Source organism: Balaenoptera physalus (genome assembly GCF_965194825.1).
Source record: "Balaenoptera physalus genome assembly, chromosome: 19".
In the NCBI taxonomy this organism is placed as follows: domain Eukaryota; kingdom Metazoa; phylum Chordata; class Mammalia; order Artiodactyla; family Balaenopteridae; genus Balaenoptera; species Balaenoptera physalus.
The window spans coordinates 48,326,843-48,342,383 of record NC_138900.1 but is presented as its reverse complement, the minus strand read 5'-3'; the positions used below and the strand labels follow the sequence as shown (position 1 = coordinate 48,342,383).

At 43.0% G+C, this 15,541-nt stretch overlaps 1 protein-coding gene and 1 long non-coding RNA gene across 2 annotated transcripts in view; one reads left to right on the top strand and one right to left on the bottom strand.

Moving 5' to 3' along the window:
- LOC309649479 overlaps positions 1 to 15,541 on the top strand; it is a 69,414-nt gene that overhangs the window by 49,588 nt on the left and 4,285 nt on the right. The window lies entirely within an intron of this gene.
- The window catches only part of CDH5 (cadherin 5), a 36,406-nt gene continuing 34,203 nt past the window's right edge, over positions 13,339 to 15,541 (bottom strand). Inside the window, exon 12 of the mRNA XM_082439489.1 lies at positions 13,339 to 15,468. Within this exon, the coding sequence (XP_082295615.1) occupies positions 14,954 to 15,468 (515 nt within the window). The 3' untranslated portion in view covers positions 13,339 to 14,953. The remainder of the gene's footprint in view (positions 15,469 to 15,541) is intronic.

Sequence of the window (15,541 nt, the reverse complement as noted above, 5' to 3'; positions counted from 1 at the left end):
TCTTTGTTAATCAAACCATCCCTCCTCCCCAACTCCTGGAAACCCTGATCTGTTTTCTGCTGCTGTAGTTTTGCCTTTTTCAGAATATTGTATGAATGGAATCATACAGTATGTAGTCTTTTAAATCTACTCTCTTCCACTTAGTGTAATGCATTTGAGATTCACTCAAGTTGTTGCATTTATCAGTGTTTCTGTTACTCAATAGTATTCAATTGTATGGCTGTACCATGTGCGTGGTTTAAAAAAAAAGCCCCTGGTCACTTTTTGTTATTCTCTACACTCTACAAAATGTTGGCTGCTTTATGTGATGCCCCAGGCAGGGTTTTTTCTGTTTCTTGCCGAGCACCCTATGCCTGTAGGTCTCCCTCTGCTCAGTCAGGAGAAGCCTTCTCTGGTTCCCTGGGCTCAAAGGTAGAGTTTCGTTTTCTTCCTTTGATGTAAAGACTCACTTCCTGCTCAGAGTCCCATATGAAAACAAAACCCCTTTGCGCAGCTTCCTGTGTAACATCATCAACCATCCCACCAGCAACCGTTACTCAGGAGCGTCACAGGTTAACGGCACTTCCTACACCTTGTGCTACAAAAGCACATTGCAAAGTTCTGTGAAGTCCCTGAGAGTGGGTGGACACTCAGCTTTCCGAGACATCCCCAGATGGCCTCTGGATGGACTGTGGGAAATTGGTCTCAGCTTTTTCTCTTATATCTTTGAGTAATGTAGTATAAGAGTAATGTAGAATATTTCTTTTAAAAATTAATTAATTAATTAATTTTGGCTGCATTGGGTCTTTGTTGCTGCACACGGGCTTTTCTCTAGTCGTGGTGAGCGGGGGCTACTCTTTGTTGCGGTGCGTGGGCTTCTCATTGCAGTGGCTTCTCTTGTTGCAGAGCACAGGCTCTAGGTGCGTGGGCTTCAGTAGTTGTGGCACGTGGCCTCAGTAGTTGTGGCTCGTGGGCTCTAGAATGCAGGTTCAGTAGTTGTGGTGTACGGGCGGGCTTAGTTGTTCCATGGCATGTGGAATCTTCCCGGACCAGGGCTCGAACCCGTGTCCACTGCATTGGCAGGTGGATTCTTAACTACTGCGCCACCAGGGAAGTCCCTAGGATATTTCTATGCATTGCAGAATCCTATGGGGTCACTTGGCTGGAAAACCAGGTTTTCCTCATCCCATGGACTATAATAGTTCTGATCCAGAAAGTTGCCGGAAATCTGGGGTTAAAAAACTCCAAAGGCTAAGAGATGAAGATCCCACAGGACTAAGTTCAAAGGAATGATTTTTTTAAAAAAATCAACAACTTGTTTTGCTGGGTTCAAAAGCAATTAGTTAATTTAAAGTATCTGTTGCATTAATAGATAGTGAATCAAAAACCTTTTTTTTTTAAAAAACAAAAACTTTAAATGATAATGTGGGGAAACTTTGCTTATCAAATTTACTGTTTTTCAGTGAGAAGGAAGTGTTTACAAGTTAACATTAAACTAACATTCTTTTCTGATTATAAACATAATGCATGCTGATTATAGAAAATTTGGAAAACACAGAATTAAAAAGAAAAGAAAAATTATTCATAATTCCCAAGCCTGGAGGTGGATATCTGCTAGAAAAAGTTGAGATCTGACTGTAAATAATGCATTGAGTTCAGCTTTTTTGTTTGACCTTGAGTTCAACTCAAGATCACCATGTCACATGACTTAATGGCTGCCAGTATTGTTTTATGGATCTGCCATATTTTACCTTACGAGTCTTTTATTATTGGGCATTTCTGTTGTTTCCTATTTTTTGATTTGTATATACCTGAAATTAACACTGTGGCAGATACATGCTGTACTTGTCTCTTAGGCTATGTCCTTAGAAGGGGGATTGCTGGGTGGTCTAGAGTTTTGGTTGTGAAGAGCAGAGATTCAACCTACCATTTCGAGGACAGTAGAATTTGTGGTAAGGATTCTTGACCTGGGCGATGCCTGGAACCAGGGTGCTCAAGGATGGCTGCTCTTTCTGGCCCAGAGTCAATGCTCCAGGATTGGCTTGGCGAAAGCAGGGTGTAGCAGAGCAGGAGGGCTGAGTGTGGACACTGAGGCAGGGGCCCCTGGTGCAGGAAAGGATAATGGGGTGCACATGCCCACGGATCCCACAGCCAGGGCCAGCTGCTCCCTCTAGTTGAGATTCTGTTTGTCATCAGTGCTGCTGGAGGCCACAGGTACCTATGGGGAACTAGGTACCTGCCTTTCTTTTCCGCATCAGAGACTGGCAGGAGGGGAGGTGCAGAGTGAGTTCTGGGGCCAGACCCCATGGTTGCCTCTCTGATCTGGGTTCTGCCAAGGTCCAGGCCCCTTGGAACCGGAGGTCTATGTCAGGATACCGTGGTGTTCCATCCCCGGGATGCTATCGAGTCCTGAGCGTGTGTTGAGGCCGCGCGCCCCCTAGTGGTCATTTTCTCCATGACTAGCACAGTGGGCGTGGATGATGTTTCCTGGTCCAGCCTCCAAGCCCCCAGGTCCGAGGAAGTCTCCCGCAGATCCACATTTTCCTGGGAGCCAGGAGGCGGGTGCTACTCCCAACTCTCTCTTTAACTTGCTGTGTGACTCTGGCCACTTTTTATTGCACAGAGCCTCAAGGTCAGCCAGAGAAGAGAGCTTAGGGCCTTCCCAGAAAGGCAGAGTTCCAGAAAGATCCCTTTCTCGGTCTCACTTTAGTCATCTGTGAAATGAGGAAGGTCATGCTGGCTTCAGAGGTTTGAACTGGGGAAGGGCGCAGAACCTTTGCAGCTCCTGCCCACTTTGGCCAGGTGGGGGGCCCATGGTTGGCTGGAGCAGGTATATGCAGTGTGGTAAGCAGATTCCAGGGAACACTGCGTTTGTGCCCTTTCTTGGTGTCCACTAAAGGTTCCAAACTGAGAGGTGAGCCCTTAGCTTTCATGAGGATCACTCTTCCCGCCTCAGGGTAAATAGGAGTCAGAGAAGATGTGTCCAGAGTGGCAAAGTGCTCAGAGCTGGGCCCCTCTGGGAGGCTTGGAGGGATAGGGACTGCCTGATTTGGGACTGCCTGGGAGGCTTCTTGGAGGAGGAAGTAGTGAAGAGATCCCATGGGCTCCAGGGATTGGAAAACTGTGAGTTCAGAGGGCAGGCACTTCAGACAAGTAGGAAAAGAGAACACAAAAACCAGCCTGAGGGGGTGACATCAGCAGAAATGGCAGAATAAGGAAATCCTCTCTTCCATAAAAGCAATGAGAACACTGGAAAAAGTTATCAAAATCAACTTTTTCAGAACTCTGGAAATTAACCAAAGGCTTGAAACAATCCAAGGAGTGTTCATTAAAAACAATCAGATAATCTTGGTAAGAATAGTGAACTTTGTAGTGTTTTAACTTTCCATAGTCCCATTCCCCTCTCTCCAGTCCTGTAGTAGCCTTGAAACCCAGTAGCTCCACAATTAATAGTGAAAATCAGCAGCCTGGAAGCCACTGGAAGGGGCAGAACAGAATTGGAACTCCTCCAAAGCTCAATTCCCAGATAACTGTCATCATTTGACCCATCTGGTGGTTCCCTAGATGACCTCCCTTGTAAGGCTGTGTTTATTTGACCTGGCTTGAAGCTTGCTTAATGCAAGCAAGCCTTTTTTTCCTGGGGGCATTTGTTGAAAATAATCAGTGGCAATCATTTAACATCATAGTTGCCTGAGGCAATGATAACAGCTAGGGCAAACAAGAAGCTAACCAAAAGTCTTAAAGGAAAAGTTAGGGAATGAGCTGTCCACAGAGGGCTTTGAAAAACTTTGGCATATTCCTGGGAATCTAAAAGGCCACTCACATGTGCAGGGATGTGCACATTCTCAGAGAAGACCTGGGAAGGCCCTAAGCTCTCACCTCTGACTGACCTGAAGGCTCTGTGCAACAAAAAGTTAAGGCTAAGGCAGATTTGTAGACTGCCTGCCTGAGTATCAAAGGAGTTCCCCAACATACACACAGAACTCCTTGGCAAATGCTGAGAGACTTATTCATTCCAGGCATTTAAGGGACTTTGTCCAATTGCTAACTGACCGCTACCAAACAGAGACTTCAGTGACCGCACACAACAAAGAGTACAAACTTTACAGCATTAGTTTAGGAAAGTCACTAAACAAACTGCAGCAGCAACAAAACCCAGCAACAGCAAACTCTGGGGGTTAGGGATCTGGTTTCCACAGTTGCCATATTGTATTATTTAAATATCCAATTTTCTATAGAAATTATGAGACATGCCAAGAAATAAGAAAGAATGGCCCATTCACAAGAAAACAAGCAATCAATAGAAATTATCCCTAAAGAAACCCAAAGGTTGGACTTACTAGACAAATACTTTAAGCCAGTTATTTAAAATCTTTTCAAAGAACTAAAGGAAACCATATCTAAAGAATGAAAGAGAAGTATGAGAGTGGTGTGTCAACAAATAGAGAATATCAATAAAGAGGTATGGGAGGATTAACCAAGATGGCGGAGTAGAAGGACGTGCTCTCACTCCCTCTTGCGAGAGCACCAGAATCAAAACTGGCTGCTGGACAGTCATTGACAGGAAGACCCTGGACTTCACCAAGGAGGATACCCCACGTCCAAGGACAGAGGAGAAGCCACAGTGAGACGGTAGGAGGGGCGCAATCAGAGTAAAATCAAATCCCATAACTGCTGGGTGGGTGACTCACAGACTGGCGAACACTTATACCACAGAAGTCCACCCACTGGAGTGAAGGTTCTGAGCCCCACGTCAGGCTTCCCAATCTGGGGGTCCGGCTACGGGAGGAGGAATTCCTAGAGAATCAGACTTTGAAGCCTAGTGGGAATTGATTGCAGGACTTTGACAGGACTGGGGGAAACAGAGACGCCACTCTTGGAGGGCACACACAAAGTAATGTGTGCATCGGGACCCAGGGGAAGGAGCAGTGACCCTGGGGGAGACTGAACCAGACCTACCTGCTGGTGTTGGGGGGTCTCCTGCAGAGGCGAGTGGTGGCTCTGTTTCACCGTGGGGATAAGGACACTGGCAGCCGAGGTTCTGGGAAGTTCTCCTTGCCGTGAGCCCTCCCAGAGTCTGCCATTAACCCCACCAAAGAGCACGGGTAGGCTCCAGTGTTGGGTTGCCTCAGGCAAAACAACCAACAGGGAGGGAACCCAGCCCCACCCATCAACAGTCAAGTGGATTAAGGGTTTACTGAGCTCTGACCGCCACAGCAACAGTCAGCTCTACCCACCACCAGAGCCTCCCATCAAGCCTCTTAGATAGCCTCAACCACCAGAGGGCAGACAACAGAAGCAAGAAAAACTACAATCCTGCAGCCTGGGGACCAAAAACCACAGTTACAGAAAGATAGAGAAGATGAAAAGGCAGAGGGCTATGTACCAGATGAAGGAACAAGAAAAAACCCCAGAAAAACAACTAAATGAAGTGGAGATAGGCAACCTTCCAGAGAAAGAATTCAGAATAATGATAGTGAAGATGATCCAGGACCTCGGAATAAGAATGGAGGCAAAGATTGAAAAGATGCAAGAAATGATTAACAAAGACCTAGAAGAATTAAAGAACAAACAGAGATGACCAATACAATAACTGAAATGAAAACTACACTAGAAGGAATCAATAGCAGAATAACTGAGGCAGAAGAACGGATAAGTGACCTGGAAGACAGAATGGTGGAATTCACTGCTGCGGAACAGACTAAAGAAAAAAGAATGAAAAGAAATGAAGACAGCCTAAGAGACCTCTGGGACAACATTAAACGCAACAACATTCGCATTATAGGGGTCCCAGAAGGAGAAGAGAGAGAGAAAGGACCAGAGAAAATATTTGAAGAGATTATAGTCGAAAACTTCCCTAACATGGGAAGGGAAATAGCCACCCAAGTCCAGGAAGCGCAGAGAGTCCCATACAGAATAAACCCAAGGAGAAACACGCCGAGACACATAGTAATCAAAGTGGCAAAAATTAAAGACAAAGAAAAATTATTGAAAGCAGCAAGGGAAAAACGACAAATAACATACAAGGGAACTCCCATAAGGTTAACAGCTGATTTCTCAGCAGAAACTCTGCAAGCCAGAAGGGAGTGGCATGATATACTTAAAGTGATGAAAGGGAAGAACCTACAACCAAGATTACTCTACCCAGCAAGGATCTCATTTAGATTTGATGGAGAAATCAAAAGCTTTACAGACAAGCAAAAGCTAAGAGAATTCAGCACCACCAAACCAGCTCTAAAACAAATGCTAAAGGAACTTCTCTAAGTGGGAAACACAAGAGAAGAAAAGGACCTACAAAAACAAACCCAAAACAATTAAGAAAATGGTCATAGGAACATACATATCGATAATTACCTTAAACGTGAATGGATTAAACGCCCCGACCAAAAGACATAGACTGGCTGAATGGATACAAAAACAAGACCCATATATATGCTGTCTACAAGAGACCCACTTTAGACCTAGGGACACATACAGACTGAAAGGGGATGGAAAAAGATATTCCATGCAAATGGAAATCAAAAGAAAGCTGGAGTAGCTATACTCATATCAGATAAAATAGACTTTAAAATAAAGAATGTTACAAGAGACAAGGAAGGACACTACATAATGATCCAGGGATCAATCCAAGAAGAAGATATAACAATTATAAATATATATGCACCCAACATAGGAGCACCTCAATACATAAGGCAACTGCTAACAGCTATAAAAGAGGAAATCGACAGTAACACAATAATAGTGGGGGACTTTAACACTTCACTTACACCAATGGACAGATCATCCAAAATGAAAATAAATAAGGAAACAGAAGCTTTAAATGACACAACAGACCAGATAGATTTAATTGATATATATAGGACATTCCATCCAAAAACAGCAGATTACACGTTCTTCTCAAGTGCGCACGGAACATTCTCCAGGATAGATCACATCTTGGGTCACAAATCAAGCCTCAGTAAATTTAAGAAAATTGAAATCATACCAAGCATCTTTTCTGACCACAACGCTATGAGATTAGAAATGAATTACAGGGAAAAAAACGTAAAAAAGACAAACACATGGAGGCTAAACAATACGTTACTAAATAACCAAGAGATCACTGAAGAAATCAAAGAGGAAATAAAAAAATACCTAGAGACAAATGACAATGAAAACACGACGACCCAAAACCTATGGGATGCAGCAAAAGCGGTTCTAAGAGGGAAGTTTATAGCTATACAAGCCTACCTAAAGAAACAAGAAAAATCTCAAGTAAACAATCTAACCTTACACCTAAAGAAACTAGAGAAAGAAGAACAAACAAAACCCAAAGTTAGCAGAAGGAAAGAAATCATAAAGATCAGAGCAGAAATAAATGAAATAGAAACAAAGAAAACAATAGCAAAGATCAATAAAACTAAAAGTTGGTTCTTTGAGAAGATAAACAAAATTGATAAGCCATTAGCCAGACTCATCAAGAAAAAGAGGGAGAGGGCTCAAATCAATAAAATCAGATATGAAAAAGGAGAAGTTACAACAGACACTGCAGAAATACAAAACATCCTAAGAGACTACTATAAGCAACTTTATGCCAATAAAATGGACAACCTGGAAGAAATGGACAAATTCTTAGAAAGGTATAACCTTCCAAGACTGAATCAGGAAGAAACAGAAAATATGAACAGACCAATCACAAGTAATGAAATTGAAACTGTGATTAAAAATCTTCCAACAAACAAAAGTCCAGGACCAGATGGCTTCACAGGTGAATTCTATCAAACATTTAGAGAAGAGCTAACACCCATCCTTCTCAAACTCTTCCAAAAAATTGCAGAGGAAGGAACACTCCCAAACTCATTCTATGAGGCCACCATCACCCTGATACCGAAACCAGACAAAGACACTACAAAAAAAGAAAATTACAGACCAATATCACTGATGAATATAGATGCAAAAATCCTCAACAAAATACTAGCAAACAGAATCCAAAAACACATTAAAAGGATCATACACCACGATCAAGTGGGATTTATCCCAGGGATGCAAGGATTCTTCAATATACGCTAATCAATCAATGTGATACACCATATTAACAAATTGAAGAATAAAAACCATATGATCATCTCAATAGATGCAGAAAAACTTTTGACAAAATTCAGCACCCATTTCTGATAAAAACTCTCCAGAAAGTGGGCATAGAGGGAACCTACCTCAACATAATAAAGGCCATATATGACAAACCCACAGCAAACATCATTCTCAATGGTGAAAAACTGAAAGCATTTCCTCTAAGATCAGGAACGAGACAAGGATGTCCACTCTAACCACTATTATTCAACATAGTTCTGGAAGTCCTAGCCACGGCAATCAGAGAAGAAAAAGAAATAAAAGGAATACAAATTGGAAAAGAGGAAGTAAAACTGTCACTGTTTGCAGATGACATGATACTATACATAGAGAATCCTAAAACTGCCACCAGAAAACTGCTAGAGCTAATTAATGAATATGGTAAAGTTGCAGGATACAAAATTAATGCACAGAAATCTCTTGCATTCCTATACACTAATGATGAAAAATCTGAAAGAGAAATTATGGAAACACTCCCATTTACCATTGCAACAAAAAGAATAAAATACCTAGGAATAAACCTACCTAGGGAGACAAAAGACCTGTATGCAGAAAACTATAAGACACTGATGAAAGAAATTAAAGATGATACCAACAGATGGAGAGATATACCATGTTCTTGGATTGGAAGAATCAACATTGTGAAAATGAGTATACTACCCAAAGCAATCTACAGATTCAATGCAATCCCTATCAAATTACCAATGGCATTTTTTACGGAGCTAGAACAAATCATCTTAAAATTTGTATGGAGACACAAAAGACCCCGAATAGCCAAAGCAGTCTTGAGGCAAAAAAATGGAGCTGGAGGAATCAGACTCCCTGACTTCAGACTATACTACAAAGCTACAGTAATCAAGACAATATGGTACTGGCACAAAAACAGAAACATAGATCAATGGAACAAGATAGAAAGCCCAGAGATTAACCCACGCACCTATGGTCAACTAATCTATGACAAAGGAGGCAAAGATATACAATGGAGAAAAGACAGTCTCTTCAATAAGTGGTGCTGGGAAAACTGGACAGCTACATGTAAAAGAATGAAATTAGAATACTCCCTAACACCATACACAAAAATAAACTCAAAATGGATTAGAGACCTAAATATAAGACTGGACACTATAAAACTCTTAGAGGAAAACATAGGAAGAACACTCTTTGACATAAATCACAGCAAGATCTTTTTTGATCCACCTCCTAGAGTAATGGAAATAAAAACAAAAATAAACAAGTGGGACCTAATGAAACTTCAAAGCTTTTGCACAGCAAAGGAGACCATAAACAAGACGAAAAGACAACCCTCAGAATGGGAGAAAATATTTGCAAATGAATCAACGGACAAAGGATTAATCTCCAAAATATATAAACAGCTCATTCAGCTCAATATCAAAGAAACAAACACCCCAATCCAAAAATGGGCAGAAGACCTAAATAGACATTTCTCCAAAGAAGACATACAGACGGCCATGAAGCACATGAAAAGATGCTCAACATCACTAATTATTAGAGAAATGCAAATCAAAACTACAATGAGGTATCACCTCACTCCTGTTAGAATGGGCATCATCAGAAAATCTACAAACAACAAATGCTGGAGAGGGTGTGGAGAAAAGGGAACCCTCTTGCACTGTTGGTGGGAATGTAAATTGATACAGCCACTATGGAGAACAATATGGAAGTTCCTTAAAAAACTAAAAATAGAATTACCATATGACCCAGCAATCCCACTACTGGGCATATACCCAGAGAAAACCGTAATTCAAAAAGACACATGCACCCAAATGTTCATTGCAGCACTGTTTACAATAGCCAGGTCATGGAAGCAACCTAAATGCCCCTCAACAGACGAATGGATAAAGAAGTTGTGGTACATATATACAATGGAATATTACTCAGCCATAAAAAGGAACGAAATTGAGTCATTTGTTGAGACGTGGATGGATCTAGAGACTGTCATACAGAGTGAAGTAAGTCAGAAAGAGAAAAACAAATATCATATATTAATGCATGTATGTGGAACCTAGAAAAATGGTACAGATGAGCCAGTTTGCAGGGCAGAAGTTGAGACACAGATGTAGAGAATGGACATATGGACACCAAGGGGGGAAAACTGCGGTGAGGTGGGGATGGTGGTGTGCTGAATTGGGCGAATGGGATTGACATGTATACACTGATGTGTACAAAATTGATGCCTAATAAGAACCTGCAGTATAAACAAACAAACAAAACAACTAATACTAAACTTTCATTGGGTTATTTGTATGGAAATATGTTAATATAAATGTTTCAGACATTAAAAAAATAAATAAATAAAGAGGTATGAAAAAGAACCAAATAGAAATTCTGGAGTTGAAAGTACAATAAGTGAAAGGAAAATACACTAGAAGACCTCAAGAGCAAATGTGAGTTAGCTGAAGAAAGGGTCAGCAAACTTGAGGATAGGTTAATTGAGATAATCTAGTCTGAGGAGCAGAAAAAAGAAAATTAATAGAGCCTTAGATACCCATTGGACATTAGCAAGCATCCTAATATATGCATAATGAGAGTCCCAGAGGAAAGGAGGGAGAGAAAGAGACAGAATATTTGAAGAAATAATGGTCCCAAACTTCCCAAATTTGATAAAAATATTAATCTACACATCTAAAAAGTTCAATGAACTCCTAAGATCAACTCTAGACACATCATAATGAGACTGTTGAAAATCACAGACAGAGGGAATATTGAAAGCAGCAAGAGAGAAACAGCTTATCACATAAAACGTTTCCTCAATAAGATTAACACTCAATTTCTCATCAGAAGCCAGGGAGGCCAAAAGGCAGTGGGATGACATTCAAAGGGCTGAAAGAAAAATCCTATCAACCAGTAATTCCATATCTAGCAAAACTATCCTGCAAAAAATAAAGGTGAAATCAAGACTTCCCAGATAAAATAGATTCCTCACTAGCAGACCTTCCCTACAAAATATACTAAAGGGATCATTCAGGCTGAAATGAAAGAAAATAGACAGTAACTTGAATCCACGTGAAGAAATAAAGATCAGCGATAAAGGTAACTGTATAGATAAATATGAAAGACAGTATAGGGCTTCCCTGGTGGTGCAGTGGTTAAGAATCTGCCTGCCAATGCAGGGGACACGGGTTTGAGCCCTGGTCTGGGAAGATCCCACATGCCATGGAGCAACTAAGCCCGTGCACCACAACTACTGAGCCCGTGCTCTAGAGCCCGCGAGCCACAACTACTGAAGCCTGCGCGCCTAGAGCCCATGCTCCGCAACAAGAGAAGCCACCGCAATAAGAAGCCCGCACGCTGCAATGAAGAGCCCCAACTCACCGCAACTAGAGAAAGCACACACGCAGCAACGAAGACCCAATGCAGCCAAAGATAAATAAAATAAATACATTTATAAAAAAAAAAAAGCAGTATATATGTAGTTTGTAATTCTTTTTTCCCTCCTATATGATTTAAAAGACAACTGTATAAAGCAATAATTATAAATCTATGTTGATGGGCATACGATGTATAAAAATGTAATATGTACAACAGTGATAGCACAAAGGAGGGGGGAGGGAGTGGATCTATTAGGGGCAAAGTTTTGTACACTACTTAAGTTGGTACAAATTCTAACTGGATTGTTATAAGTTAAGATTTTAAGTATAATCCTTAGGAGAACCATTAAGAAAAAAACAAAATACAGTAAAAGAAACGTCAAGAGAATTAAAATGGTACACTATAAAGTATCTATTTAACATAAAAATGGCAATAATGGGGTAATAGAGGAACAAAAAAGACATAAGACAAAGAATACAAATAGGAAAATGACAGACATAAACCCTACCTTGTTGGTAATTAAATGTAAAAGGATTAAACATTTCAATCAAATAGAGATTGGTAGAATGGATAAACTGCCCTGATCCAACTATATTTTGTTCACAGAAGACAAGCTTTATATTAAAAGACACAAATAGGCTGAAAAGAGAAGGAAAGAAAAAGATATACCATGTAAACAGTAACCAAAAGAGAGCTGGAGTGACTATACTAATATCAGACAAAATAGACTTTAAGATAAAAATTGTGACTAGATGTAAAGAGGTACATTTTATGATGCTAAAAGGGTCAATCCATCAAGAAGGTATAACAATTATAAGATTATATGCCCGTAACAACAGAGACTCAAAATATATGAAGCAAAATCTGACAAGAGTTGAAGGGAGAAATATACAATTCAACAGTAATAGCTGGAGATTTTAGCATTAGACTTTCAATAATTGATAGACTAACTAGACAGAAGATCAGTGTGGAAATAAAAGTCTTGAACAACACTAACATACCACTATAGAACACTCCATCACAACAGTAGAATACATATTCCTCTCTAGTGCACATGGAACATTCTTCAGGATAAAACATATGTTAGGGTATAAAACTAGTATCAGTAAATTTACAAGGATTTAAATCATAAAATTTATGCTCTCTGACCACAATGGAATGAAATTAGAAATCAATAATGGAAGGAAATTTGGAAAATTCACAAATGTTTGGAAATTAAACAATACATTTCAAATAACCAATGGATCAAAAAAGAATTGCTAGTGAAATTAGAGCAAAATTGGAATTAAGACAAATTGCCCCCTGAGAGCTCCAGGAAGTAGTGTTTATCCAGAGCACAGTTTGCAAAATATCATCCCTGGGAGACACACTGCCCAGGAAATCCTGCAGGAAATCAAGGAGCAGGGGCCTTGCTGAAGTGAGCTTCATCTCCCACCTACCCAATTCAAGTCCTAAGTCTGGCAAAGAGGCTTCCTGTTCTCATTTTTGATTGTGAGGTTTTTCAGGCAGACCCCAATGTTGGGGTCCACACACCCCACTAAAGTGCCAGCTGCTCAATCACTGTTGTCAACCAGCTAATTAGATTGATTTCCTCCCTCACTGCTGATGTGTATCACTCATCTGGTTCATTTGTCAGTTGGAAAAGGTGTGGCAGCTCCAGCTTCCAGAGGCCCTGCCTGCTGTGTAGAGTCGGGGTAGGATTGGGGGCCATGTACAGAGGCTGAGGGAAGGCATGGGGCTCTGAGAGGAGACCGGGATGGACTAGGTGTCCCTTGTTATTCTCTGCTGCAATCACTTTCCTGCAGTGTGTTTCTGAAATCCTGACTGCAAATGTCGCCTTGCACCCTGGGTTCCTCTGATGATGGTGGTGGTGTATGTGCTTGTGTTTCACATGAGCTCGCTCAGCTCTAGAAAGAGAAGTATTTCAAGATTTTTCTTTATTTAGTTATACAAAAATACAGTATGTCCCATGCACCAGTGTAGCCAATATATATATAGTCATTATCACTAGAGCAATTACTACAACGATAGGAAATAGAAGGTTACAGGAATTTGTTTATCCAACTAAAAACCCTGAATTAAAATTGTTAACCTAAATAGCAACCTGCTTATTATGCAAAAACCCTTATTCTATATGTTTGTGAGAGCTAGAAATGTATAAGTATTATTAGTAAAAAAAAAAAAAATATGAAAAACTCGTTATTGGTTAAAAATAAAAAGTCAGTGTTATCTACAATCCCCTGAATTGAGGGGCCTTGCCCAGAGCAGGAACCTTGGTCCATGACAAATGGTGAGTCAGAGAGTTTGCCTCCTTCCCTGCACCCCCATCGAGTGATGCCACTTCCCCAAGGTGTGGTTGCAGTGGAAAGTTCCATATGTGGCTGAAAGTGGAAGAGGAACAGGTGACCACTGGGCCTGGGCAGGGGCCTTGCCTTCTGTAGGGATGGGGCCCTGCTGGGGTTCCCTGAGATGTGGCAACAACGAGGTGTAAAGGCAAATGGCACAGCTGTGTTGCGCAGTCATGTTTTGGTTTGGACTTTGGCCAGAGTTGATGTGGGTCACACCTTAAGTGCCTCTAAGTCAAGAGATCAAGAGTAGATGGAGAGAAAGAAAAAAGAAAGAGACAGCATGAATGAGTGACCGGGCAAGGCGGGGAGAGGTCTTCTGCTCCGGGAACATCTGCCCCGCTTCCCAGGCAAAACTGGAGGGGTGTCATGAGTCTCAAATTGGGGTCACAGCGACTCCTGGCCCTCTCTGGAGGGAGTGGGTACGGAGGTGGCCCTCACCCTATGATCTGTGGTCTCATTTGGTCTCCACTGTCCCTCCAGGATGAATTCACAGTTGCTTTAAAGTTCAACGAGCCATTTCCCTGACCTTGGATGAATTTTCAGTACACAGTACAGCATAGTTACAGGCATGGCAGGCCAGAGAGGTCACCTCAAGACCCAGGGTCAGGGGATGTCAAGAGGCCCTTCCTCCCTTTTGACAGGCCTGGGGAGAGGCTGCGGAATGCTGGGGGTCTTGGGAGGGTGTGAGGAAGCTAAAGCAGGGCAGGCCTGGTGGGCGGTCCCAGTCTCCTGTGGGACTGGGCTACAGAGAGTCTGGCCCCACAGTCATGCCATCCAGCCCCTTGCCTCCAGGTGACAGGCACCAGGACCACCCCCCCACCCAGGGGTTCAGGGACCTCAGGGGAAGACCTCCCCCTGGCAGTTGAGCATAATCTGCTTTGAGAAGCCAGAGAAAGTCTTTGAGTTGGACCCGTAGTAGCAGGTGACAGGGTTATGTGGATGTCTCAGCCCAGACAGAACACCAGCCTGGTGTTTTCCAGCGTTTTGGGAGTAACCATCACTGAAATATGTTCCTGGACATGCCAGGGACTTGGATTTTGCCATCCAAGCTGGTGAGGTCTCTGGGATCCATGAGGAAGGGCTGTTAGGCTGGGACATGAGTGCTACGATTGGAGGGCTCAGTGCCCGTGTCCGACTAGCCTGAGCTGCAGTGGTTTGGGTCCCCAGGCCCAGAGGCCCGCGGTCCCCTAATACTCCAGCTCCTCCCGGGGGTCTGAGCCATACAGCTCGGCCAGCATCTTGAACCTGGGCCCCCAGTCATTGAGAAAGTCATAATCGATGTCCGAGTCAGATGAATCGGTGCCCAGGGAGCTGAGGGACTCGGCGATGGACTCGGCGCCCTCGTAGCCGTAGATGTGCAGCGTGTCGTAGGGTGGGCCGCCGCCGTCGTGGTCCGCCTCGTCCTTCTTCACCTCGATCATCGCGGCCATCTCCCCGGGCCCGTGTGCCCCGGGCGCGTGCCGCGGCGGCTTCTGCACCTGTGCGTAGAGGGACGGCCGCGTGTCCAGCGCCGGCCGCGGGGGCTTGGTCCCACCGTGGCGCACCGAGTTGAGCACCGACACGTCGTAGCTGGTGGTGTCCATCTCGCCACCGCCCTCCTCGTCGTAGGTGACCAGCTGCTCGTGGATCTCCGGCACGCTCTTGCCGTGGGCGCGGGCCTGCTTCCGGAGCCGCCGCCGCAGGATGATGAGGAGGGTGATAACTGCGAACGAGCGAGCCAGAGCTGGTCAGCCATGGCCCAGCGGAGCGGCGGACACCCCCTCCCCGAGGTTCAC